General features: G+C 44.3%; 1 protein-coding gene across 1 annotated transcript in view; it reads right to left on the bottom strand.

The window, feature by feature from the left end:
* Window positions 1–529: 529 nt before the first annotated feature.
* Window positions 530–26,869, bottom strand: part of LOC126267797 (sodium channel protein Nach-like) — a 192,930-nt gene continuing 166,590 nt past the window's right edge. Inside the window, exon 8 of the mRNA XM_049973101.1 lies at window positions 530–921. Coding sequence (XP_049829058.1) covers window positions 530–921 — 392 coding nt within the window. The remainder of the gene's footprint in view (window positions 922–26,869) is intronic.

Below are 26,869 nucleotides of genomic sequence, written 5' to 3'. Positions count from 1 at the left end.
TTCCACCATCGAGGAGTAGGAATATTAGCTGTACAGATGTACAGATCGTGTATAGTATTGGAGGTTGGACTGCTGTCTGTTGTACCCCTGCGGCTGGCGTGAAACATGTCGATCACCGCCTCCTTTCATGTAGTACGTGACGGAGCTATACAGGGTGTTACGGGTATAAGTGGAGATATTTTTACTAGCAACTGAGGACAATATACGGAATAACATTAAATCAGCATTTACTTCATTTACAGATTAATAATTATAGCTATTATGAGTAGCATGTTTTTGGGTTGGTTGGTACTTCCAGGCACTTGTGGAAAGAGGAAGCCATTAACCTGGGCAGATGGTCAGATGCCGAATTGTAGATACATGGACACAAAATGAAAAGTCTATACAGACAGGCGTAATCAGCTAAGTGACGCAGGTACGACCATGCAGAAAATATCAGATAGCAAATTATGTGATGTGTTTGCAGGAAGACTGTTAAGTCAAGAGAAAAAACAAGCAACACAATGAAGTTGGTATGTACTAAGGTATCTTAGATCACAATGTCTGTACCTAGACCGTACCATTCTGCACGTAGAACTATGTTGAGTGTTGTCGTCCGGTTAAGTTCGATCAGGAATGTCACTGTTTCAAAGTGAACTTTAGCTGTGGATTTCTTCAGACCCGAGTCCTTACCTATGAGGGTCATGGAGTCGAAGGCGAGATCGACGCCGTACTTGACGGCGCTGACATCTGCGTAGTGGACGTCGATGTAGCCCTGGTAGGGCGTGCGTGGCGTAATGCTCTCGTAGCGCACCTCCTGCACGTACGAGTAGCTGCGGCACGTGGGCAGGCAGTGCGAGCAGTCGAGCACGCCGTCCAGGAACTTGGAGCTGTCGTCGCCGTCCACGCCCTGCCCCTGCGGCTTCACGAAGCGCAGGTCCCCTGCCGAGCAGCGCATCACCGCCCGCCCGTTAAGCACTTGTTTTGGTATCATAAAGATAGGACAAAAATATGAAAACACCAACAAACAATACGTTACCATGCCTAATACGGCATAAGGAACCCGTTTGCATTCAAAACAGCTCCCAACCGTCTCGGAATGGATAAATGCATGTGATGTGTGTTTTTCAAGGCAATCTTACACCGTTCTTCCTGCAAAATGGTGGCAAGTTCAACTACCGATGGAGGAGGTAGGTAGACATTACGCACCCTTCTCTTCAAAGAAGATCACAAAGGCTCAATAATATTGAGATCTCACTATTGGCCATTAAAATTGCTACACCACGAAGATGACGTAATACAGATGCGAAATTTAGCCGACAGGAAGAAGATGCTGTGATATGCAATGATTAGCTTATCAGAGCATTCACGCAAGATTGGCGCCGGTGGCGACATCTACAACATGCTGACATAAGGAAAGTTTCCAACCGAGTTCTCATACACAAACAGCAGGTGACCGGCGTTGCCTGGTGAAACGTTGTTGTGATGCCTCGTGTAAGGAGGAGAAATGTGTACCATCACGTATCCGACTTTGATAAAGGTCGGATTGTAGCCTATCGCCACAGCGGTTTATCGTATCGCGACATTGCTGCTCGCGTTGGTCGAGATCCAATGACTGTTAGCAGAATATGGAATCGGTGGGTTCAGATGGGTAATACGGAACGCCGTACTGGATCCCAACGGCCTTGTATCACTAGCAGTTGATATGACAGGCATCTTATCCGCATGGCTGTAACGGATCGTGCAGCCACGTCTCGATCCTTGAGTCAACAGTTGGGGACGTTTGCAAGACAATAACCATCTGCATGAACAGTTCGACGACGTTTTAGCAGCATGGACTATCAGCTCGGAGACCATGCCTGCGGTTACCCTTGACGCTGCATCACAGACAGGTGCGGCTGCGATGCTGTACTCAATGACGAACCTGGGTGTACGAATGGCAAAACGTCATTTTTTGAATGAATCCAGGTTCTTTTTACAGCATCATGACGGTCGCATCCTTGTTTGGCAACATAGCAGTGAACACACATGGAAAGCGTGTATTCGTCATCGCCATACTGGCGTATCACTCAGCGAGATGGTATGGGGTGCCATTGGTTACACGTCTCGGTCACCTCTCGTTGGCATTGACGGCACTTTGAACAATGGACGTTACATTTCCGATCTGTTACGACCCGTGGCTCTACTCTTCATTCTATCCCTGAGAAACCCTACATTTCAGCAGGATACTGCACGATCACATGTCCTGTACGGGTCTTTCTGGATAGAGAAAATGTTCGACTGCTGCCCTGGCCAGCACATTCTCCTGATCTCTCACCAATTGAAAACATCTGGTGAACGGTGGCCGAGCAACTGGCTCCTCACAATACGCCAGGCACTACTCCCGATGACCTGTTGTATCGTGTCGAAGCTGCATGGGCAGCTGTACCTGTACACGCCATCCAAACTCTGTTTGACACAATGCCCAGGCGTATCAAGGCCGTTCTTACGGCCTGAGGTGGTTGTTCTGGGTGCTTATTTCTCACGATCTATGCACCCAAATTGCGTAAAACTGTATTCACATATCAGTTCTAGTATAATATATTTGTCCAATGAATACCCGTTTATCATCTGCATTTCTTCTTGGTGTAGCAATTTTAATGGCCAGTAGTGTAGTAATAGTGACATTGTTCACCTTCGTGTTCACGTAACCAGTCCTAGACAATGCGACCTTTGCGAACAGCACCCTGCCGATTAGAGCACAGCACCAGCACTGGCGAACATTCTACCTTGGAATGCAACTGGACAAAATAATAATCCTTGGCAGTAATGCGATCACGGAGAGTAACCGTGGGCCCAGGGAATACCACAATATGGGTGCCCAGATCATCATCGAATCCCCACCATTTTTCACGCTTCGGACGTAAACTCGGCCAGAAAATGAAAGAGTTGAAACAAGACAGCTGACCAAACGACTTTCTTCCATTGGTACAAAGGATAGGTTTTATGTCTTCGGCACTACGTTTTCATGTTACAGGCATTTTTCCGTCACCCATGAATGGTTTTGAAATTCCAGCTCCCCTGCGAATCCCCGCTTCTGGACTTCTCTTCGCTTTGTTTTGGTGCTGAAAGGGTTCGCGGCGACGTTCAGTTCTGCAGTGACTTTTGCAGCTGTCGTCCTCTTATTTTTCGTCACAATCCTTTTCAGTGATTGTCTGTCGCTATCACTCAACACACACTTTCGTTCATGTTGTGACTTAGCGGATGACGTTCTCCCGCTTTCTCTGTACGCAGTATAAATATTCGATATACTGTGCCTCTTGAAACACCAAACAATTCCGTCACTATACGAATACCAGCAGTTTACCCACGGTCGAAGTCACTTGGCTCCGACATAACGTACTCACATCTACGCAGAGCTCTATCCTGACCGCGACTGACATTTGTAACGTATTGAGGACATTGCACAGGTGCCAGTCGTGTTAAGTTATGACATCGCAACCTCCAGGTTTGGCTAACACCTGCATTTGTGTTGAAGCCTCCAATTCTCACGGTGTTTCCATATTTATGTGCAACCCTTGTACAATATCAAATTACTCTATAGGGTGAACAGGGTGAAGGTATACGTAGCGAGTATTTGGGTATAAGGCAAGACAGGAAAAACGTTAGAGAGTAACTGCATTTTTCTTGATTTCTTGGAAGCAAATTTGCTCCACTCACTCAAAGTATTTGGCTTTGACAACTGTAATGCTCACTATACTATATCTTCGCCTACAGCACTCTTCTGTAATTCACACTTAAGTATTTGGCAGAGGGATCATACTACTACATTCAGAATATTTCTCTACCGTTCCACTTTCGAACAACACGTGGACAAAATGAGCACCTAAATGTTCCCGTGCGAGCTCTATTTCTCTTATTTTATCATGATAGTCATGTCCCCCTGTGTCGGTAGGTGTCGACAGAATGTTCGGGGAAGAAAGATGGTGACTAGCTTCGTAAAAAGTTCTCGCCTAAATGACAAACGCCTTCGTTTTGATGATTACCAACTCATTTTTTAGGTTAGAGGGTTTCGTGAAAACACGAGAAGATCTTCAGTCACATAGGGTGCAGGCAGAACACAGGAAAAACTTAGATACAGGAACCGTTGGTATAGCAGTTGTAAATTGTCGTACCTGTGTTGGGAAAGTCCCAGACCTCCAAGCGCCAATAGAAAGCACTGATGTTCAACTCATTATAGACACCGAAAGCTGGCTAAAGCCGGGTATAAGCTCAGCCGAAATTTTTGCTAAGAACCTAGCGGTGTTCCGAAGGGATAGGCTAAATACGGTTGGCGGTGGCGTGTTTGTTGCTGTCAGAAGTAGTTTATCCTGTCGCGAAATTGAAGTAGATACTTCCTGTGAGTTATTATGGGCAGAGGTCGTTGTTGGCAACCGGTATAAAATAATAATTGGATCCTTTTCCCGACCTCGCAGTTCAGATGATACATTTGCTGAAAGGTTCAAAGAAAACTTGAGTTTGATTTCAAACACGTACCCGACTCATACGATAATAGTTGGTGGTGACTTTAATTTACCCTCGATATGTTGGCGAAAACACACGTTTAATTCCTCAGGTACGCATAACATATCATCCGAAATTGTGCTAAACGCATTCTCTGAAAATTATTTCGAGCAGTTAGCTCATGAGCTCACGCCAATAGTTAACGGTTGTGAAAACACACTTGACCTCTTAGCAACAAATATTCCTGCATCAAAACGAATTCAGGGATTAGTGAAAGCAGAGTCATCGTAGCGAGACTGAATATTGTAATCCCCAAATCCTGGAAAAATAAGCGAAAAATATACCTATTCAAAAAAGCAGATAATAATGCACTTGATACCTTCCTAAGAGACAATCTCCACTCATTCCAAATTAATAATATAAGTGTAGACAAGATGTGGCTCAAATTCAAAGAAATAGTATCGGCAGCAATTGAGAGATTTATACCAAATAAATTAACGAACGACGGAGCTGATCCTCGTTGGTACACACAACGGGTTAGAACACTGTTTCAGAAACAACGAAACAAACATGCCAAACTTAAACGGAGGCAAAATCCCCAAGATTGGCAATCTTTTACGGAAGCTTGAAATTTGGCGCGGGCTTCAAATGCGAGATGCCTATAACAGTTCCCACAGCGAAACTTTGTCTCGAAACATGGCTGAAAATCCAAAGAGATTCTGGTCGTATGTGAAGTATGTTAGAGGCAAGAAACAATCAATGCCTTGAATGAGATTTTCACTCTGCACGGAGTGTGCGCTGATATGAAACTTCCTGTCAGATTAAAACTGTGGAAGTTTTGGAAGGTAGGAGACGAGGTACTGGCAGAAGTAAAGCTGTGAGGAGGAGGTGCGAGTCGTGCTTGGGTAGCTCAGTTGGTAGAGCACTTGCCTGCGAAAGGCAAAGGTCCCGAGTTCGAGTCTCGGTTCGGCACACAGTTTTCATCTGCCAGGACGTTTCATATCAGCGCACACTCCGGTGCAGAGTGAAAATCTCATTCTGGAAACATCCTCCAGGCTGTGGCTAAACCATCTCTGTGCGATATCAATGGAGATACTATCGAAGACAGTGCTGCCAAAGCAGAGCTACTAAACACCGCCTTCCGAAATTCTTTTTCAAAAGAAAACGAAGTAAATATTCCAGAATTCCTCGGGGTAGTGAAGCAACTTAAATCCCATAATAAAAGCAAGTCTTCTGGTCCAGACTGTATAACAATTAGGTTCCTTTCGGAATATGCTGATGCATTAGCTCCATACTTAACAATCATATACAACCGTTCGCTCGACGAAACATCAGTACCCAAAGACTGGAAAGTTGCACAGGTCACACTAATATTCACGAAAGGTAGTAGGAGTAATCCACTAAATTACAGACCCATATCGTTAACGTCGGTATGCAAGAGGATTTTAGAACATATGTTGTGTTCGAACATTATGAATTACCTAGAAGAAAACAGTCTATTGACACACAGTCAGCATGGGTGCGTTCCTGTGAAACACCACTAGCTCTTTATTCACATGAAGTGTTGAGTGCTATTGACAAGGGATTTCATTTTCTAAACATTCATGGTGGTGTCTGTTTGTTCTATATCGTGTCTCCCAACCACTTTCGCGCAACGACGCTCTGAGTGTGTTTTTTAGGGAATTAACTAGTTTGAACCTGGGACCTGTTGCTGGTAAGGAGACGCCAGACCACACATGACATGTAGAATTCACAAGAATTCAGTGAGACTAGCAATGATACAACCAAATACTTAATGATCTCAGCGTCAGCTCCACTGCACTCCCTGTAAAAGAATCTTAATACTAACTAAATTTAGTGGAAAGGGTTCAAGGCTTTCCTATTTTTAGTTAGCTGGTAAAATAACGTCGAAAAATCAGTTAAGTTTACCACTGGAAATTTTATTCTACTCACAAAACATTGTTTATAACTTGCACTATTGATAAAAGGAGAAAACCAACTGCGTTCAACAAAATGTGAACGAATGTTCCCTGAATGGGTTTCCAAGTTCTACAATCGATCGAAGGATGACCTATGCCATATCACATCTATAATCTAGATTTAATTTAAGTTTCACAAAAGAGAAAGCTATCAAAATGGTCTACAGTGACCCTCAATTATATTTAATTACTTATCTAACTTGTCGTAAATTACAGAGGCTGATGTAGCTTCTCAATAACTATATAAAAGAAAAATCGTCGCGTTTCAGATCTGTTCTTCAAGTGACAAATGTGAACACCATGAGTTTTAATTAACGATCGACACTAGTATTACGCAAAAAAGGGGGTGTAACAGATGAGACTTCTGCAGTTCTGAGTGAAGCCTTATGCGCTCAAAAATGCGGCATCGCGTGCGTTCATTACCTTGTCGGTGTTTAGGCAGCGTCAGGGCAGCGACGGGCAGCACAGCTCCGCTCACCTCGCCATCTCGGAACTAACTCCTCTCTCTTTTATTTCCTCTTCTCTATTTCTTCCTTCATTTACGCTTTCTTCTACATCTTCTACTTTTTCCTCATCCTCATCTATCTTCTCCTTCTTCGTCGCTACTTCCACATAATCGCATCTACATGCACTAATTATCGCTTCATAACTTCCTTCATTATATACGTTGGGTTGTGTGCCCACTTGTAACTTATTTTCAACTTCTGTCGACCGCGCATTAACCTCATTGAATTCGCTTTCCCTGATTTCCATCTCAAATAGCTCTGCAGTATTCATTACTTCATTCTTCCCTCCTACATTCGTTGTGCATGCCTCTGGTAATTCATCTTCCTCGTCAGTATTCTCCCAATTAATTTCGTCCCAACACGATATTGTTCTTTTCTTGTCTTCGTTTTAATCTGGTCCCTGCAGATTTGTTTCTTCCTTCTTCTCTCCTCATGATAAGAGTTTTACTTCTTTGTTCAAGGTGCTGCAATTGTCCTGGGTCGGTGCGTCATTCTCTTTGGCATGGGCACTTAGCTGTCAACTCGAACGTTTATTGGGGTTTGGTGGTCTTACCTCCACCTCTCCTATCTGTATTCGCTTTTCTTGTTCAGCTTGTTGATAGTGGTTTCTTTGTTGATAATTTGATACCAGTAGACCACGAATGCCCTTTATGCCCTCCGCTTTTAATATCCTCCTTGCTCCGTCCTTTCTGGGTTATTTTGCTGCCTAGGTAGTAACAGAATTCCTTGGTGCTGTTTAAGGGAAGTAAGCTATGTGCCGGCACCGGCTTGCACCCTGTTCCTTCTCTCATCGTCATCTTGATCACAACACCAACACTAGACTATACACGCATTCGTTACACTCACCTATGCACGACAGATACACATACAACACACTAACACATCCTTGCAATGAAACGGGCTACTGTGCGTGGAGGCAGACGGCACATCTGACCCAGTGGGCTACTCCAGCCAACAGTGCCCAAAGAGTTATGTGGCGTTCTCCCTACCAAAAAGGTCCTTAGTCCAGTCACAAATTTCACTTGATACGCCATATGATCGTACTTTTGACGATAAGTGTAGCCATGGTACTGAGTCAAATGCTTTTCGGAAATCAAGAAATATGCATCTACCTGCCTGCCTTGGTCCAAAGCTTTCAGGCTGTCATGTGACAAAAGTGCAAGTTGGCTTCCACATGATCGATGTTTTCGGAATGCATGCTGTTTGGCATGGAGGAGGTTGTTCTGTTCGAGATACATCATTATGTTTGAGCTCATAATGTGTTCTAATATTCTACAACAAATCGATGTCAAGGATACTGGACGGTAGTTTTGTGGATCTCTTCTATTGCCCTCCTTGTAGACGGGTGTGACTTGTGCTTTTTTTTTTAAGAACTGGTCACGGTTTCTTATTAGAAACATCTACGATAGATTATAGTTAGAAGAGGAGCTAATTCATGTGCAAATTCAGCATAAAATCTGATAGGGATTTCATCGGACCTTGAAACTTGGTTCCATTTTAACGATTTCAGCTGTTTCTCAGCACCACCGACACCAATACTTATTTTAGCCTGCCCAGTTAGCCGAGCGGTCTAACGTACGGCTTTCCGGAGTGGGAAAGAGCGCCTAGTCCCCGGCACGAATCCGCCTGGAGGACTTGTATCGAGGTCCGGTGAGCCGGCCAGTCTGTTGATGGTTTTTAGGCAGTTTTCCATCTGCCTCGGCGAATGCGGGCTGGTTCCCCTTATTCCGGTTCAACTACACTATGTCGGCGATTGCTGCGCAAACGAGTTCCCCACGTACGCGTACACCACCAGTACTCTATCATGCAAACATAGGGGTTACACTCGTCTCCTGTGAGGCGTTCCATCGGGGGGGGGGGGGGGGGGGGGGCTGTGGAGGGGGGGAGGGGGAGTGTCCATCATGACACCGGGAGCCGAACCCCACAATAACCCTGGATTCGTAGTGTGGCGGCGGAGGGGCGAAGTGGACTGCGGTAGTCGTCGCGGGGTTGTGGACCAGTGCGGCTGCGGCAGGGACGGAGCCTCTCCGTCGTTTCTAGGTCCCCGGTTAACATGCAACATACATACGTACAATACTAATTTTGCTCTTAACATAACACGAAGGGCCTTCCTATAACTTTTTGCCAGTCAGTGTATATTGTAATATTAGAACTTCGGGATTCTATCAGCTTCATGTTTAGCTTATCTTCGCAAAGAGAGGACTCCGATACAATATATCACAAGATATTGTTCCTCTAAGCGTAGATCAGTAAACTTCTATATTTTGTATGTGATTGCATTAATTACTCACTATATCCACACTATTCTGACTGAAATTCTAAAGCATTTCCTTCTTTTCGCAGGACAACGTGTCGACACCGGAACCCGAGATGCCTGACGAGGAGCACTTTCAAGGTAAGTCGTTTTTCAGCAAATCGAGCTTCTGGGGCTTCTGTAATTACCTTGCAGTTACACACTGCATTTGTCGCCAGTAACAGGAGCAAAATGGTTAAGGAGGGGATATCAAGTAGGTGGTAATATGAAAACAGAATCACTGCCGCTACTATAAATTTCGCGTAGTTACAGATACTCACGACACATTTGTCGGTCTATTGGTTCTCCAGTACACGTTCCGGTTGTCGTTATTCCGTCTGTAATAGTTGTTGCCGTTCCTGGGTGAATTATAGTTATTGCCATATTCTCTTCTAAATCCGTAACCGGTTCTTTGTTGAAATCTGTTGTCGTTTCTTGGTGCGAAGTTATCACGTGGTTCGTAATTATTGTTTCTTCGTACTGTGTCTTGTGGATTCCACTGCTTTTTGCTTTCGTTTTCACGTGCGCTTTGTCTTTTTCTTGCGTCATCTTCCGAAAATATGAACTCTAGTTCCCTTAGAATACTTTTAAATGCTTCGACGTCATTGCCTCCGCGACCTACTAATGATTGCTGGTATTTCAATGGTAGCTTCATCGCGCATAATTTAATCAACTCTCCGTCACTGTATGGTACATCTAAGCATTGATTTTTGTTTGCCATTACTTCTAAAAATTTCACGGGACTCTTCTCTCCTGAAGTTTCAAAATATGGGTTCTGTAATAATTCGTACTTCACTCTGTTCTGTGCTTCGCTGGACCAATATCGTGAGAGAATCTTCTCTCTGAAATCTTCATACGATCGGCATCTCGCTGCAACATTCTGCATGGTTTCTGCGACTGTTCCTGACATGTGTGCACATATAAAGTCTAATTTGTGTGCTAGCGTCCAGTGTTCTGGTAATCCTACTCGGAATTGATCAATAAAAGTTCGTGGATGTAATGAGTTTCCTTCTCGAAAGTGTTGAAATTTTCTGACTGTGAGGAAATGATCGTTGTCGTACTTCGTCATAGTTCCATATGAAATTCGCGATTCTTCGCCACTTTTGTTTCTGATCATTTCTCCCGTCGTTCTTTCCTGTTGTGGTAGATCCATTGGATATTGTCCACTGTAACTTTCGCGTACCCGCGGTGCAGGCTGTCTGATTTCACATATGCTACTTTCCGCCTGTGATTGGAATCGCAAATGCGTAATATCTTCGTTAATTGCTTGTTTTTCCGGTGCTGTTACAGATACGGATGTGGTTGCAGACTCTGTGCTTGTTCGATCCTGTTCACTACGCTCTTCAATGGTTTGCAACAACTGTGTTCGTAATTTCTGAAATTGTCGCTTCGTTTGGGCTTCCATTTTGACTATGCGGTTATCATATCTTTTCAGCGCTGCTTTTGTGATACGTTTGTGTAACACACTGTTTTCAACAATTTCACGCGCTGTACCTGTTGCTTGTCTAGTAATATCGTTTATCTGTTTCTTTAGTTTCTTGACTTCTCCGTGGGTGTTGTTACGTAATGTTTTGATCTCGTCCTCAGTGTCATTACGCAATGTTTGTACGTCCTCTTGTACCTTGTCAATGTCTGCTCTCAATTGATTGTGACCTATTATTAAGTTTCCTATTAATTCTCGAGATTCTTTTGCCTCGTCTTCAATATGACTTAGGTGTAACTGAATTTTTTTTTTTTTGTTCTTTAATCTCACGCATTTGTCTAGTGGTTTCTGCATTTTGTTTCGTCATTTCTGCATTCTGAATTTTAATTTGGTTCGCAATTTCTTTATTTTGTCTTGTCATGGTTTCCGTCATTAATTGTAATAACTCTGCCAGATTGGTGGGTTCTATTGCGTTTTATTCCGACGTCCTACACTCTGTGTTTTCGCCCAAGTGTTGGTTCGCAACCGATTGCATTGAACTGTGCTGTGACACGTTTCTGCTCGCTTTCCTTGTACTCTGTGGTGAGGGAGTTCTGATTACTTGTACTATGGGTTCTACGTGTTCAAGACGCAAGTTAGAATCCTCATCGACTGTCTCTCTACTTTCCTGCTCCTCTGTCGTATGCTGACCTAGGTTTTCTGTGCCCTGGCGTACATTATCCTCGTTATGGTGCGTTATATGTCCTATTTCTCGTGATACTGCATCGTCTGTTGTACTGTTCTCTATTCTCTCTCCATTTTCATGCTGGGTCTCTACCTCAATTCGGTCAAGGTCTCGATCAGACATAGCTAATTTTTCCAAATCCCTTATTCTCTGTTTTAAAAGCAATTCACGCGCCCTACTTCGCGTCAACATGCGCTCATACGATCTCACGTGTTTCATAAATTTTTTGTTCACAGGCAAATCCAACACCTTCCATGAAAAGCCTGACATGATAAGCAAATCCAGTAGTATGTCACATAGCTCCGAATAAATCGTGACATTAAATTAACCAAAGTAATACGTGTAACGAGTGAGCAAATGGAATACCACAGACTAACACAAGAATGTCTAAATGCATATCGTACCTTCCCACCGAGAGACCGAAGCAGTTCCCAGGGGAGAAACGAGAACAGAAGCCGAGAGCAGAACCGTGTTAAGCTAGAAGGCCCTACGATAAGGGACGGACTGGACACCCACGTCGCCAGCTAACCGCTAGAGCCACACAACCCGCACGTTTTAGCGTGAGACTTTTTCGCGTCCCTGTTACGTCAAGGACCACCCCCCCAGCCCATGTTAAAAGATAGAGCCCTCCAGAAGAACAGTATAGATCTTACGATAACGCTAAAAGGACCACACCAGCTGCAGGTTTTAGCGTGAGGCTTTTTAGCGTCTCTGTTACGTTGCAAACTTTAAAAACATTGCCCCACCACGAAAAGTATAACGTTTCTCATTGGATAGACAGAATTTTTGTAGGCGGAGATGAAAACACAGCCAGATAGTTTTTTTAAACCAACTTCGGTAAATTGTAGTAGAGGGTTGCTTCCGAGATGGCGAGGTGAGCGGAGCTGTACTCCCCGCCGCTGCCCTGACGCTGCCTAAACACCGACAAGGTAATGAACGCACGCGATGCCGTATTTTTGAGCGCATAAGGCTTCACTCAGAACTTCAGAAGTCTCATCTGTTACACCCCCTTTTTTGCGTAATACTAGTGTCGATCGTTAATTAAAACTCATGGTGTTCACATTTGCCACTTGAAAAACATATCTGAAACGTGATGATTTTTCTTTCATATAGTTATTGAGAAGCCACATCAGCCACTGTAATTTACGACAAGTTAGATAAGTAATTAAAGATAATTGAAGGTCACTGTAGACCATTTTGATAGCTTTCTCTTTTGGGAAACTTAATTTAAACCTAGATTATAAATGAGATATGGCATAGGTCATCCTTCGATCCATTGTAAAACTTGGAAACCCATTCAAGGAATATTCGTTCACATTTTTGTTGAACGCAGTTGGTTTTTACCATCCTGTATTAAAACATTTCCTTTTATCAATAGTTCAATTTATAAACAATGTTTTGTGAGTAGAATAAAATTTCCAATGGTAAATTTAACTGATTTTTCGACGTTATTTTACCAGCTAACTACAAATAGGAAAGCCTTGAACCCCTTCCACTAGATTTAGTTAGTATTAAGATTCTTTTACAGGGAGTGCAGCGGAGCTGACGCTGAGATCATTAAGTATTTGGTTGTATCATTGCTAGTCTTACGGAACTCTTGTGAATTCTACATGTCATGTGTGGTCTGGCGTCTCCTTACCAGCAACAGGTCCCAGGTTCAAACTAGTTAATTCCCTAAAAAACACGCTCAGAGCGTCGTTGCGCGAAAGCTGTAGGGAGACACGATATAGAACAAACGGACACCACCATGAATGTTTGGACACCACTAGCTCTTTCTTCATATGAAGTGTTGAGTGCTATTGACAAGGGATTTCAGATAGATTCTGTATTTCTGGATTTCCGGAAGGCTTTCGAAACTGTACCATACAAGGTGGTCGTAGTGAAATGGCGTGCTTATGGAATATCGTCTCAGTTATGTGATGTCCTGTCAGAGACGTCACAGTTCGTAGCAATTGAAGGAAAGTCATCGAGTACAACAGAAGTGATTTCTGGTGTTCCCCAAGATAGTTTTATAGGCCATTTGCTGTTCCTTATCTATACAAACGATTTTGGAGACAATCTGAACAGCCGTCTTCGGTTGTTTGCAGATGACGCAGACGTTTATCGACTAATAAAGTCATCAGAAGATCAAAACAAACTGCAAAACGATTTAGAAAAGATATCTGAATGGTGCGAAAAGTGGCTGTTGACCCTAAATAACGATAAGTGTGAGGTCATCCACATGAGTGCTAAAAGGAACTCTTTAAACTTCGGTTACACGGGAAATCTGTCTAATCTACCTAGGTATTACAGTTATGAAGAATTTAAATTAAAAGGAACACATAGAAGATGTAGTGGGGAAGGCTAACCAAATACTGTGTTTTGTTGGCAGGAAATTTGGAAAATGTAACAGACCTACTAAGGAGATTGCCTACACTAGGCTTGTCCGTCCTCTTAGAGAATACTGCTGCGTGGTATGGGATCCTTACCAGATAGGACTGAGGAGTACATCGAAAAAGTTCAAATAAAGGCAGAACGTTTTGTATTATCGCGAAATATGGGAGAGAGTATCGCGGGAATGATACAGGAAATCATTAAAAGAAAGGCGTTTTTCGTTACGACGGAATCTTCTCACGAAATTCCAATCACCAACTTTCTCCTCCGAATGCGAAAATATTATGTTGATACCGACCTACATAGGGAGGACCGATCACCACGACAAAATAAGGGAAATCAGAGCTCGTACGGAAAGATATAGGTGTTTCGCGGGGTATAAAGATTGGAATAATAGAGAACTGTGAAGGCAGTTCGATGAACCCCGTGCCAGACACTTGAATGTGTTTGGCAGAGTCTCCATGTAGATGTAGATGTAGATTATATCTGTGTTATTCTTCAGTATTTCAGGACAATACAGAATGTGATGTCCTTCTCTGAACTTTTCAATGTGCTTTGTCAATCCCATCAGACCAGAATGCCATATTGCTCAGCAATACCCCAAAAGAGTACTGAAAAGTGTAGGCGGTCTCTTTAGTAGATTTGTTGTACCTTCTAACTGTTCAGCCAATAAAATGCTGCCTTTAATTCGCTTTCCTTATAACAATTTCTACATAAGTGATTGTAAAAATTAAGTTGGTGGTAACATTAATCACTAGGTGAATCGAAGAAACTTAAATTTATCTGAATCCACCTGGTGGAGATAATAACACCTCGAGTAGTGCTCAATAATGGATGGCACTAATGTTCTATACGCGATCTACTTTGTAGGTGAGATGCATTTTCCAAAAATTCTCCAGATGGAATGAAGTCGAGCAGTGGCCTTTTGTATTACCAAACTGACGTGCTCATTGTGTTTCATATCGCTTTGCAACGTTAATCAATGTGACTGTGTCAGGCAGCTGTATTTGAACGTTACACGGAGGTTTTCTTTCTCATCTTCACTAACTTCCATTTTCCTACATTTAGCTGCTCTTCATCACACCTCCTGCAGTCACTCAATGACGTCACCTTCGTGCACACCACACCGTCGTCAGCCAACAGCCGTAAACTGCTGTCCACCAAGTTCGTCAGATTATTCATGTCCACAGAGAATAACAGAGGTCCTGTCTCCGTTTCCTGGGGAACTCCTGACGATAGCCTTGTCTAATGAACACTCGGTGTCGAGGACGACGTACTGCTCTCTATAACTGAAGAAGTCTTTGAACCACTCACATGTGTGGGGATCTACTCAGGATACTCGTAACTTCGTTAACAGTCTGCTGTGGGGCATAGTGTTAAACGCTTTTTCGAAATATAGAAATATTTCCTTCATTTGTGGTCCGCAGGATATCATATGAGAAAAGGGCAAGCTGAATTTCCCTCGAGACATGCTTTATAAATCCGTGCTGATCTGTAGACGAATGATTGCCCACGAATGATAGCTAAGTAAAGGGCCAATATTGTAGAGTACTGTTTATTAAACTGAATAGAGGTTCCGTCCTAGCCTAGCGACTTATTTGTTTTCAACTCTTTCACTTGCTTCTCTACGGCAGGGACGCCTCCATATGGAAGAGCGACAGTCAAACGACGGTATGTTTGTACGATCTTCCTGAAGGAACGATTTCTTAAAAGCGAAATTTAAAACTTCGCACTTCCTTTTGCTATCTTCTAATTCCACGTCAGACTGGTCAGGAATCGCTGGATATAAGCCTTCGACGCACTCAGCGACTCTACGTAGGACCAGAATCTTCTCCGGTTCTCGGGGAGTTCTAGTTACGCGTCAAGGGAAGATTAGGTGTGTTTTAGTTGTTGTCACTTTAGTACCAACGTCTTAACGTCCGAGGCAGAAGCTGAATTTACAATGGAAATGGAAATGAGCGTTTGGCATCATTGGCCGGGAGGCCCCTTACGGGGCAGGTCCGGCCCCCTTGGTGCAGGTCTTATTACATTCGACGCCACATTGGGCGACCAGCACACCGGATGGGGATGAATTCATGATGAAGACAACACAACACCCAGTCCTTGAGGGGAGAACATCCCCGAGCCAGCCGGAAATAGAACCCGGGCCCGTAGGACGGCAATCTGTCACGCTGATCACTCACATATTGGGGTGGATAATTTACCATGACATCTGTCGAGTTATTATGTCTGTTGTTATGTGTATTTGTTTAAATATTATACTTTAAATGTGTCGTATAGTATAGATAAAGAGGTGACCTACAAGGACAGGGACTCGCGCGGCAAATGTGATACCAGAATCGGTGGCCTACGGCAACAGAAGCTCGAGCGCTGAAAATGTTACAGAACGCGGAAGCCGGCCACGAGAAGAAGACAGGACGCCAAATCGAAATAATGATTTAACTGTTGAAACTAATGGTAGCGCTGTACGTTTGTTTGAGTAAGTGATTCTACAATGGTTTAACCAACGGGTTTTGTGGTCGGTTCTCAGTGGGAGTCTCGAACAGACAGTCGCAGTTACCGTTTGGGCGGATAGTAGCAGCGGAGTGGTGGAGTTGAGTTGTTTTGGGGAAGGAGACCAGACAGCAAGGTCATCGGTCTCATCCGATTTGGGAAGGACGGGGAAGGAAGTCGGCCGTGCCCTTTCAAAGGAACCATTCCGGCATTTGTCTGGAGCGATTTAGGGAAATCACGGAAAACCTAAACAGGATGGCCGGACGTGGGATTGAACCGTCGTCCTCCAGAATGCGTGTCCAGTGGAGTGGTGGAACTTGGAGTTGTAATACAGTTTGTTCAAAGTGATTACAGGTATAGTCGAAAGCATATCTGCATCGATTACAAGGAGTGCGATCATTTGATTTGTTAAACTCCTCGAGTTTCTGACAATGAAGCACTGCAAAAATAATAGTTCAAATGGCTCTGAGCACTATGGGACTTAACTTCTGAGGTCATCAGTCCCCTAGAACTTAGAACTACTTAAACCTAACTAACCTAAGAACATCACACACATCCATGCCCGAGGCAGGATTCGAACCTGCGACCGTACCGGACGCGCGGTTCCAGACTATAGCGCCTAGAATCCCTCGGCCACTTCGGCCGGCTGAACTACTGCCTAATTGGTTCCCATTATTACTAATTGAGATGCTAGAGAGGGAGAGCTGGCTAAATAATGATGTAAAGAGCGAGTGTTAATAATTCGTTGGATGATCAGCAACATTTCATTGAGAAAGCTTTACTGAGCTAAAGCATTTATTCTTGATAAGTGAGTCTAATTGATCGGAACTGTTAAATTTACTTTGATTATTGTTCCTGTTTGGCAAACTCTGAGGTAACTGAGTTTTGCTGACAGCACTGAGTGTTTCCTGTGTTAATTTGAAGCACTGGCACACACTATGGCGATAGTGTGGAGCACTGGCTGTGTAGAGAGTTGACTATATTTTGCTCGTACGATGCGGATTGCCCGTAAACTGTCAAGATCTTTCCATCAATAGTAAATAGTAACCCACTGGCAACCATTTAAGCTAGCACCTTATAGTACTGTCATTAGTTTCAGAGGGAGGTGGCGAATGACCATCTCATTTAGGAAAATAGGACTTCTGTTGGCTAAAAATTATGTACTAGCTGGGAATACTTTTCATCGATATTAGGCGTTCCAAATAAAAGTTGTAACGGTTTGTGACGGTTTCTGCCTTGCACTACACTTATTGATGGCCAAAAAACCACGAATTTTTTTGACTTTTTTCAGTTTTTCGCCTGATGTATTCTACAGAAAATACGCCAGTACCTAAATGAAAGATCTAAAATTTCACCTCAAATGATTTACTTAAATTTAAAATCATTTCAGCAGTTAAGCCACAGTCGAGTGTCAAAATTCGGCATTTTCTACCGACTTCGTACAAATGTGAGTTATGCTCATGTGCCAACGGCTGAAACTCAGAGACGACTACTCTAAAACATCTACATCTACATTTATACTCCGCAAGCCACCCAACGGTGTGTGGCGGAGGGCACTTCACGTGCCACTGTCAGTACCTCCTTTTCCTGTTCCAGTCGCGTATGGTTCGCGGGAAGAACGACTGCCGGAAAGCCTCCGTGAGCGCTCGAATCTCTCTAATTTTACATTCGTGATCTCCTCAGGAGGTATAAGTAGAGGGAAGCAATACATTCGATACCTCATCCAGAAACGCACCCTCTCGAAACCTGGCGAGCAAGCTACACCGCGATGCAGAGCGCCTCTCTTGCAGAGTCTGCCACTTGCGTTTGCTAAACATCTCCGTAACGCTATCAAGGTTACCAAATAACCCTGTGACGAAACGCGCCGCTCTTCTTTGGATCTTCTCTATCTCCTCCGTCAACCCGACCTGGTACGGATCCCACACTGATGAGCAATACTCAAGTATAGGTCGAACGAGTGTTTTGTAAGGCACCTCCTTTGTTGATGGGCTACATTTTCTAACGACTCTCCCAATGAATCTCAACCTGGTACCCGCCTTACCAACAATTAATTTTATATGATCATTCCACTTCAAATCGTTCCGCACGCATACTCCCAGGTATTTTACAGAAGTAACTGCTACCAGTGTTTGTTCCGCTATCATATAATCGTACAATAAAGGATCCTTCTTTCTATGTATTCGCAATACATTATATTTGTCTATGTTAAGGGTCAGTTGCCACTCCCTTCACCAAATGCTTATCCGCTGCAGATCTTCCTGCATTTCGCTACAATTTTCTAATGCTGCTACTTCTCTGTGTACTACAGCATCTGTATACTACAGCGTCATCCGCGAAAGGCCGCATGTTACTGATGTATTGTTCTGTATTTACATTTACTTACAATTTATTTCTATTTTTTGTGTTTTTCTGCGTCGTCCAAATATTTATCTTCTTCTGGCATGGGATGAAAATCGATTAATTCCTCAACGATATCTATCTCATCATAGATTTACGTCGAATCAAGGAAAATATCATCTTCTGTTAGACAAATTAGCGATTGCTGCATGTAGCAGAACACTCTATGAACACTTTCCTGCTGGAACAAGTTGCTTAACATCCCTTATTGCACGTGCAGGATATTGTATTGAGCAGTTCCTGGCGCATTGGTGGCTGGGTGGTTGCAACCAGGTGGTTTTTTGTAGTCTTCCAGCATCATTTCAGTGCATACAGCTGATTGTTCCTCCAGATCTGGACCTGCAAGTAGAACCTGAGGGAATGCTGGCGAGTGGCTGCTTCGGTGGGAGGCAAAGACGCCAAACTGCAGATATTATTTTTCGTTGTAACTCTCTGAAAAAGTTGGATACGAATTTTATTCAAAGATTTGGAGCTGCAATTCGTGTACAAACACACAATGAACTTCACTCCTGCCTCAGCTACCTTAACAGGAGTGACGTTCAGATCCATGAAGTCTGAGGCGACGTATTACATATTAATTCCTCGACGATGTCAATCTCATCGTCGATTTACGTAGAATCAAGGAAGAGATCGCGTTTGTTTTGGAAAGTGTTTATAAATTTTAGTTTGTCCTGTCAAAAAAAAAAAAAAAAATGTAGAGGTGGTGTCACAGTCAATGAAGGTGTGAAGAAATAATACATCTTTCTTGATTTCTGAGAGTTTAGTACTGTTGGAGGAATAAATGGATGTGCCTTTCTTGCCCTTTCCATGTTTCTTAAGAAAGATATTGTTGACATGTCCTTTCTGTTCACTACTACTAGCTATGCGGTCAGTCAGCGGGACCAGCAAATCTGCATCTTCCCCAACAATGAAGAAGATGCCTCCCTGTGTCGATTGTTCTGCGGCTGTGCCAACAATGAAGGAGTCTGCATCCTAAATAACCTGCTTGATCTGATACTCTTCGCCACATAATTTTTCTGTCCAACACTAAGATACAACGTTTCTTATTAAATTCATTTAATAAGAAACTTTCTTTTGATATAGTTCATGACATTGTCTCATCAAATAAACAGAAACGGATGACATAGTGCATGCTCTTCGAGTATTTTCAGCAGATTTTATGATTGTCTCAGCTCCGTCCTCAGGCTAGCCAACGAACACTATATTGCATTTGGAACCAAAGTATTTTTTTTTGACGTAGTTAATGTATTTTTCGGTGACTGAGGAAAACACTTCATCAGTATTCCACACAACACAGTGTAAGAGGAACCTACTGTCTAGGATGAAGACTTTGTTGCTTGTGATTTCAACACTGACTGGATTGAACAGCTTAAAGAGGTCCAATTTCTCGTCTAGTTGTCGTCATCAAATATAGACTTCTTCAGGTGTTGGTAAATCGCTTCCTACTATCGTTTCCAAAGCCGGAGGTAATGACAATATGATGAGATGCTTGCTTAAATGATTTCCAATGGGTTACTATTTCCTGCATCACCCGGGAATGCAGGAAATAGTAACCCATTGGAAATCATTTAAGCATTTAGGGAGAAGAGAAGTTTGTGATACAACTTGACGAAAAGAAGAGACCGGTTGGTAGGACATGTTGTGGGGCATCAGGGGATCACAAATTTATCACTGTAGGGCAGCGTGGAGGGTAAAAATCGTAGAGGGAGACCAAGAAATGAATACACTAAGCAGATACAGAAGGATGTAGGTTGCAGTAAGTGCTGGGAGATGAAGAAGCTTGCAGAGGATAGAGTAGCATGGAGAGCTGCATCAAACCAGTCTTAGGACTGAAGATCACAACAACAACAACCTACTATTTCCTGTCAATGAAAAAATCGTGACAGTCTACAGGCAATAAGCACTGTACGAGCAATGTATAATTTCGTTCCGAAGTTTTCTAGCACCTATCCAATCAAGTATTTTGCCAACTGAGTCAATGTCGCTCAATTGAAGCCACCAGTCAACTCTTTACACAGCCAGTCCTCAAAATAAACACAGCAAACACTCAGTGCTCTCAGCGTATCCCTGTTACACATCCACAAAAAAATAGCGAACACTCAATTACCTGAGAGTTTGCTAAACATAAACAATAGAATAAAATTAACAGTTCCGATCAGTTCCTAACTGTAACTAGACTCACATACAAACAATAAATGCTTGAGCTCAGTAAAGCTTTCTCAATGAAATGTTGCTTACAATTCAACGAATTATATACGCTGGCTCTTTCAATCATTTTTAATCCAGGTCCCCTTCTCTAGCAAGTCAGTAGTTAATCGTGGGAACCTACTAGGCAGTATTTTATCTGCAGAAACTCACACAGTTAAACAAATCGAATGATCGTCACTCTCTGTAATCGACGCAAATATGCTTTCGACTATACCTGTAATCACTCTGACCAAACTCTATTACCACTGCAAGTTACACCACTCCGTTGCGACTATCCGCCCAAAGGGTAACTGAGACTGTCAGCACGACACCTAGAATGAGAACCGACCACAGAACTCGTGAGTTAAATCATTTTGGAATCCCTTATGCAAATAAATTTACAGCGCTATCATTAGTTTTAGCAATTGAATTATTTCGATTGGTCGTGCGATCTATTTCTCGTGACCAGCTTCCACGTTCTGTAGCATCTTTCCCTCTCGAACTGCTGCTAGTAATGTCGGCTACTGAGTATGGTTTCACGTTTGCCTCTCAATTTGCTATTGATATAAGTCACCGCTTCCTCATTGGTCCTCTACGACATACACTCCTGGAATTTGAAATAAGAACACCGTGAATTCATTGTTCCAGGAAGGGGAAACTTTATTGACACATTCCTGGGGTCAGATACATCACATGATCACACTGACAGAACCACAGGCACATAGACACAGGCAACACAGCATGAACAATGTCTGCACTAGTACAGTGTATATCCACCTTTCGCAGCAATGCAGGCTGCTATTCTCCCATGGAGACGATCGTAGAGATGCTGGATGTAGTCCTGTGGAACGGCTTGCCATGCCATTTCCACCTGGCGCCTCAGTTGGACCAGCGTTCGTGCTGGACGTGCAGACCGCGTGAGACGACGCTTCATCCAGTCCCAAACATGCTCAATGGGGGACAGATCCGGAGATCTTGCTGGCCAGGGTAGTTGACTTACACCTTCTAGAGCACGTTGGGTGGCAAGGGATACATGCGGACGTGCATTGTCCTGTTGGAACAGCAAGTTCCCTTGCCGGTCTAGGAATGGTAGAACGATGGGTTCGATGACGGTTTGGATGTACCGTGCACTATTCAGTGTCCCCTAGACGATCACCAGAGGTGTACGGCCAGTGTAGGAGATCGCTCCCCACACCACGATGCCGGGTGTTGGCCCTGTGTGCCTCGGTCGTATGAAGTCCTGCACGGCGCCAAACACGCATACGACCATCATTGGCACCAAGGCAGAAGCGACTCTCATCGCTGAAGACGACACGTCTCCATTCGTCCCTCCATTCACGCCTGTCGCGACCCCACTGGAGGCGGGCTGCACGATGTTGGGGCGTGAGCGGAAGACGGCCTAACGGTGTGCGGGACCGTAGCCCAGCTTCATGGAGACAGTTGCGAATGGTCCTCGCTGATACCCCAGGAGCAACAGTGTCCCTAATTTGCTGGGAAGTGGCGGTGCGGTCCCCTACGGCACTGCGTAGGATCCTACGGTCTTGACGTGCATCCGTGCGTCGCTGCGGTCCGGTCCCAGGTCGACGGGCACGTGCACCTTCCGCCGACCACTGGCGACAACATCGATGTACTGTGGAGACCTCAGGCCCCACGTGTTGAGAAATTCGGCGGTACGTCCACCCGGCCTCCCGCATGCCCATCATACGCCCTCGCTCAAAGTCCGTCAACTGCACATACGGTTCACGTCCACGCTGTCGCGGCATGCTACCAGTGTTAATGACTGCGATGGAGCTCCGTATGCCACGGCAAACTGGCTGACACTGACGGCGGCGGTGCACAAATGCTGCGCAGCTAGCGCCATTCGACGGCCAACACCGCGGTTCCTGGTGTGTCCGCTGTGCCGTGCGTGTGATCTTTGCTTGTACAGCCCTCTCGCAGTGTCCGGAGCAAGTATGGTGGGCCTGACACACCGGTGTCAATGTGTTCTTTTTTCCGTTTCCAGGAGTGTATTTTAAAGTTGCTCTTATCTTCTTAACGTCCGCCCCCGGTAGCTGAGTGGTCAGCGCGTCAGAATGTTAATCCTAAGGGTACGGGTTCGACTCCTAGCTGGGTTGGAGATTTTCTCCGCTTAGGGACCGGGTGTTGTGTTGTTCTAATCATCATCATTTCATCCCCATCGACGCGCAAGTCGCCGGAGTGGCGTCAAATCGAAAGACTTGAACCCGGCTAACAGTCTACCCGACGGGAGGCTCTAGTCACACGACATTTACATTTTTCTTCCTCTTCACCGCAAATTTACACCTTTCCCACATTCACACTACAAGGTTACACTCTCACTCAGCATTATGCTCTACGGATCCAGTCAACTGGAACCTGGATTATCGGTGGTTTCTGCTGATGTTCTGCTCTCCGCATCAAAAGAATAAAAAATAAACACTGCAGACTTAGAGCCACTTCGGCACTTGGTAATGTGCGACTCAAAATCAGTGTCACGCGTCGTCGCTGAAACGCACGCTTCCAGATGGTGTGTGTGTTATCTGTTGGGAGCGATCAAAGACAGCACTGCTGCACTGTGGCGCCGAGGTTTCGCCACCGCCCGATAGGAGGCGCACGAAAAGGAAAAGTGAGGATTTAATGTCGCACAGCAGAGAGAGCGAGAGGTCTTGCTGCCCAGGTGTTACGCTAGAGCTCTTATTTCGTACGCCGCCTGATGTAGAAGAGTGCAGAGGCACCATACATTGCAGTGGACGGCTGTTTATCGGTTCGTGGTGCATGAGCAGGAACGGTAACCGACCAGTGTCGCCTAGCAGCATTGAATATTTGTGCCACGTAAGGTTTAAAGTTGACTGCAGATTGCTGCGGGATTTTCACTGCTGATTTGCGGCCCTCTTACCTGCGCAGCAGCATTGTGTTGAATTTGATGAGGCTTCCTTAGTTAATCTGAGCCATACGCAATGACCGTTGGAAATCTGTGTCGACTGTACTGTTCCTGCCCGCGCTTTGGTGATGTTATAAATATTTCTGTAGAACATTGTTTCCAGCGGCTTTTCTTGTGATGAAATCAGTTTCTGTTCTGGTTGGGTTCCAAAAGTCTGCCAGTGTAAAGTGCAGGCCAACAACGTATTGACGTTACAGAAACGGATGATATTTGTGTCTTGGGATTTTTAACTCCAGTGTTCTGCCAAGCACTGTTTAAGTAGTAATTATTCTTGGAACCCATTTCATGTTTTAATATCCATTGATCGGTTATATTTCTTATGTATTCAAGTGTATGGTATGTGTACAACTTTATTTTATATGTATAATCCAGGGACCGCCTTGCACTAGTGGTATTCGTAACCTGTAAGATACTCGCACTACCTATACGAAGCTGAGCCTAATTGGTGTGTTGATTGAGTGTCCTTGATGCAGAAGAGCTGATAATGAATTCTTAGTGCTTTCTAAACTTGACTGTCGGTCACTCTGGCTAGTAACTGAGCATATAAAGCCTTACTTGAAATGAGGTACTTTATTATTTTACTGCATTTAAGATTACTTTGATAATTGTAATTGCTTAGTTCAGCCTGTAACCTTAATGGTCAAGATTTTTGATATAATGTTCTTGTTTAATTTCAATTATAGGTGGTTCAGAGGGCTTTGTTTAGTCTGTATTAAATAAATGGAACATGTCTTTGAAATTATTGTATACAATTTCATTTGTGGACATGTCAGGAAAATAAAAGTAATTATTGTATTAAAGCTTTACTCCCCTGGATCCCAGTACCTACCACTCACCTACTCCATGCAGGTTCTACCAAGCTAAAAGTCCTTCACCATATCAGTCATCCCTCTCCGAACTGTTCTTCATGCTGCATTAACTGCTTGTCTCCTTCCTATGAGACAATGAATTGGTCCAAGAAAAGGATTAGGCCAGATTCTAAAGTTTTGTTTAAAAATGTTATATTCGGGATTAGCAATAATTCCAAATGTACATCTATCCAATATAACTGCTGTTGTGAAACGTACAGCTGCTTGAGCCCCGTAAGCGTCCCATGGATTAATAACTCATCTCCCTTAAGTTCAATTCATCTAGCCTCCATGAGCTTTCCATTCTTGTAACAGCTCACCAGAACTACCATGCCATCATGAGTGGAGCTTCTCAGGGTGCTCGCCGCTCTTTGGTGGGTTCGTGCTTGGCTGCTACGGGGCCCCAGCCTTTGTAGCATCATTTCCCTTCCGTGCTGCGTGCCTATCCTCTTGCTATTCTTTTTTTTCCTCCCTTGTGAAAAATGTCTGGGATGTTTTTGGAAATGTGTTGTGCATTTTCAGTAACCTGACATCAGAAAATCTCCACACTGTTTTTCGTTCCACTTTTCTTTCTTCGTTCCCCTTTCCTTATTCTTTCTCGCCGTCGGCGTTCGAAGTTCCTCTATTTCTTCTTCTTCCCTGTGCGCTCCTGATGGCCGGCCCATGCGTCTAGCGTATAATAGGCGACTGGCGACTGGGTAACGTATAATTCGCAGCCTCAGGTTGACAGGTAGAGTTTTCCCACACCACTGGTACGGGCCAAGTCCAGGGAGGGGTGAATGCCTCAGTTGTTTCCTTCCCAAATAGCCAATTGGTCGCTCTGTCAGAGGTTCGGGAGGCGTGACCTGAGGTGAGAATGATCACCTGAGGCAGGTGTTGCCCCCTCTGAGGGGAGGCCCCAGTTGCAAGGATCGCACCGTTGGAAATGCTGGCAATTATGGGGGATTCTCTCGTAATGAGCCAATCCTCTTCTTCACAGTCTACACCTGCTAAACGGAAACGAAACGAGGCTAATGATTTAAACAACCTCCCAGCTGCATCCGGTTCCTCATGATTTCACATACTGAAGACAGTCAGTCCTTTGCAACGGTAAATCCGTTTATTATTCAGAAAGGTGTTGATGCAAATTGCCAGCCCTTTGAAATCCTGCTCTTATTTATGCAGTGGCACATTGCTTTTGGGGACGATTTCTGATTCTTAAGCACTACAGCTGCTTGCAGCTTCGCTTCTCCACAGCTCTCCTGTTTGTGTCGAGGCCCATCGCACGCTGAATTCTTCATATGGTATTATTTACGGAAGATTGCTCGATGGTCTGACAGAGGTAGAAATCTAAAAGTACCTCTGTGATAAAATACCTCTCTGGTCAGGGTCATTGCAGAACATCTGGTGAAGAAAGAGGTACATGCATTCTTAGTGCCCACATGCACTCTTTTTCTGATGTTTGACAGAGTAGGGCTTCCATCCAAGATCAAAGCAGGCTATGAAGTTACCTCAGTCCGATCACACATTCCGAACCCGATGCGCTGCTATGAGTGTCATCGTTCCAACCATACTCGAATGTCTTGTTGACACCTGGCGAAGTGTGTAACTTGTGGAAGGAATGATCACGTGGCCTCTTTCTCCCCACTGCATCAATTGCAATGGCGATCATGCAACCCCCTCCAGAGATTGTCCTATGTATCTCAATGAGAGGGCCATCAAGGAGATCTGGGTGCAGGAAAAGGTGCCTTACCTTGTTGCTCGCAGATTTTGGCTAGTTAGGAAGCCTGCACTTCGGCATCCGGCACTTATAGTGCTGGTCTTGCTACATCTCGCTCCGTTGTCGTGGCCATGCAGGCATGCAATCTCAAATTCAACACCGCAGCTGTATGTTCACCCAGTGTCGTGGTAGCATCCCTGTCTCCTCCTCCAGCAGTGCAACAAGTCACCAAACTTTCGCCTCATGGATTTAAGTCACCTGCTCCACCACCAGCTGGCCAGAAAGGACAGAAGGAATACTCCAACGACGACTTCTTACGTCCCTCCAGCCAACGAACAACTGAATGGTCGTCTGCCACCTGCAAAGGCTACGAGAAATCAAACAGAGGCAAACGCTCTTCTCCTTCGCTGACCCAGAGATCCCCTTCAGCAGTGTCGCCATGTGATACCCTCACCCAGCCGACCTCCGTGTCACCAGTGCACACCGCCAACCACTTTTCTTTTTTGAACGCTGGAGACTGAGACGGGAGAATGCCGATGCCTATGTCG

The sequence above is a fragment of the Schistocerca gregaria genome, chromosome 4 (assembly GCF_023897955.1).
Source record: "Schistocerca gregaria isolate iqSchGreg1 chromosome 4, iqSchGreg1.2, whole genome shotgun sequence".
NCBI lineage: Eukaryota > Metazoa > Arthropoda > Insecta > Orthoptera > Acrididae > Schistocerca > Schistocerca gregaria.
The sequence above is the reverse complement of the archived record's forward strand: the minus strand, read 5'-3'. Positions and strand labels throughout refer to the sequence as shown.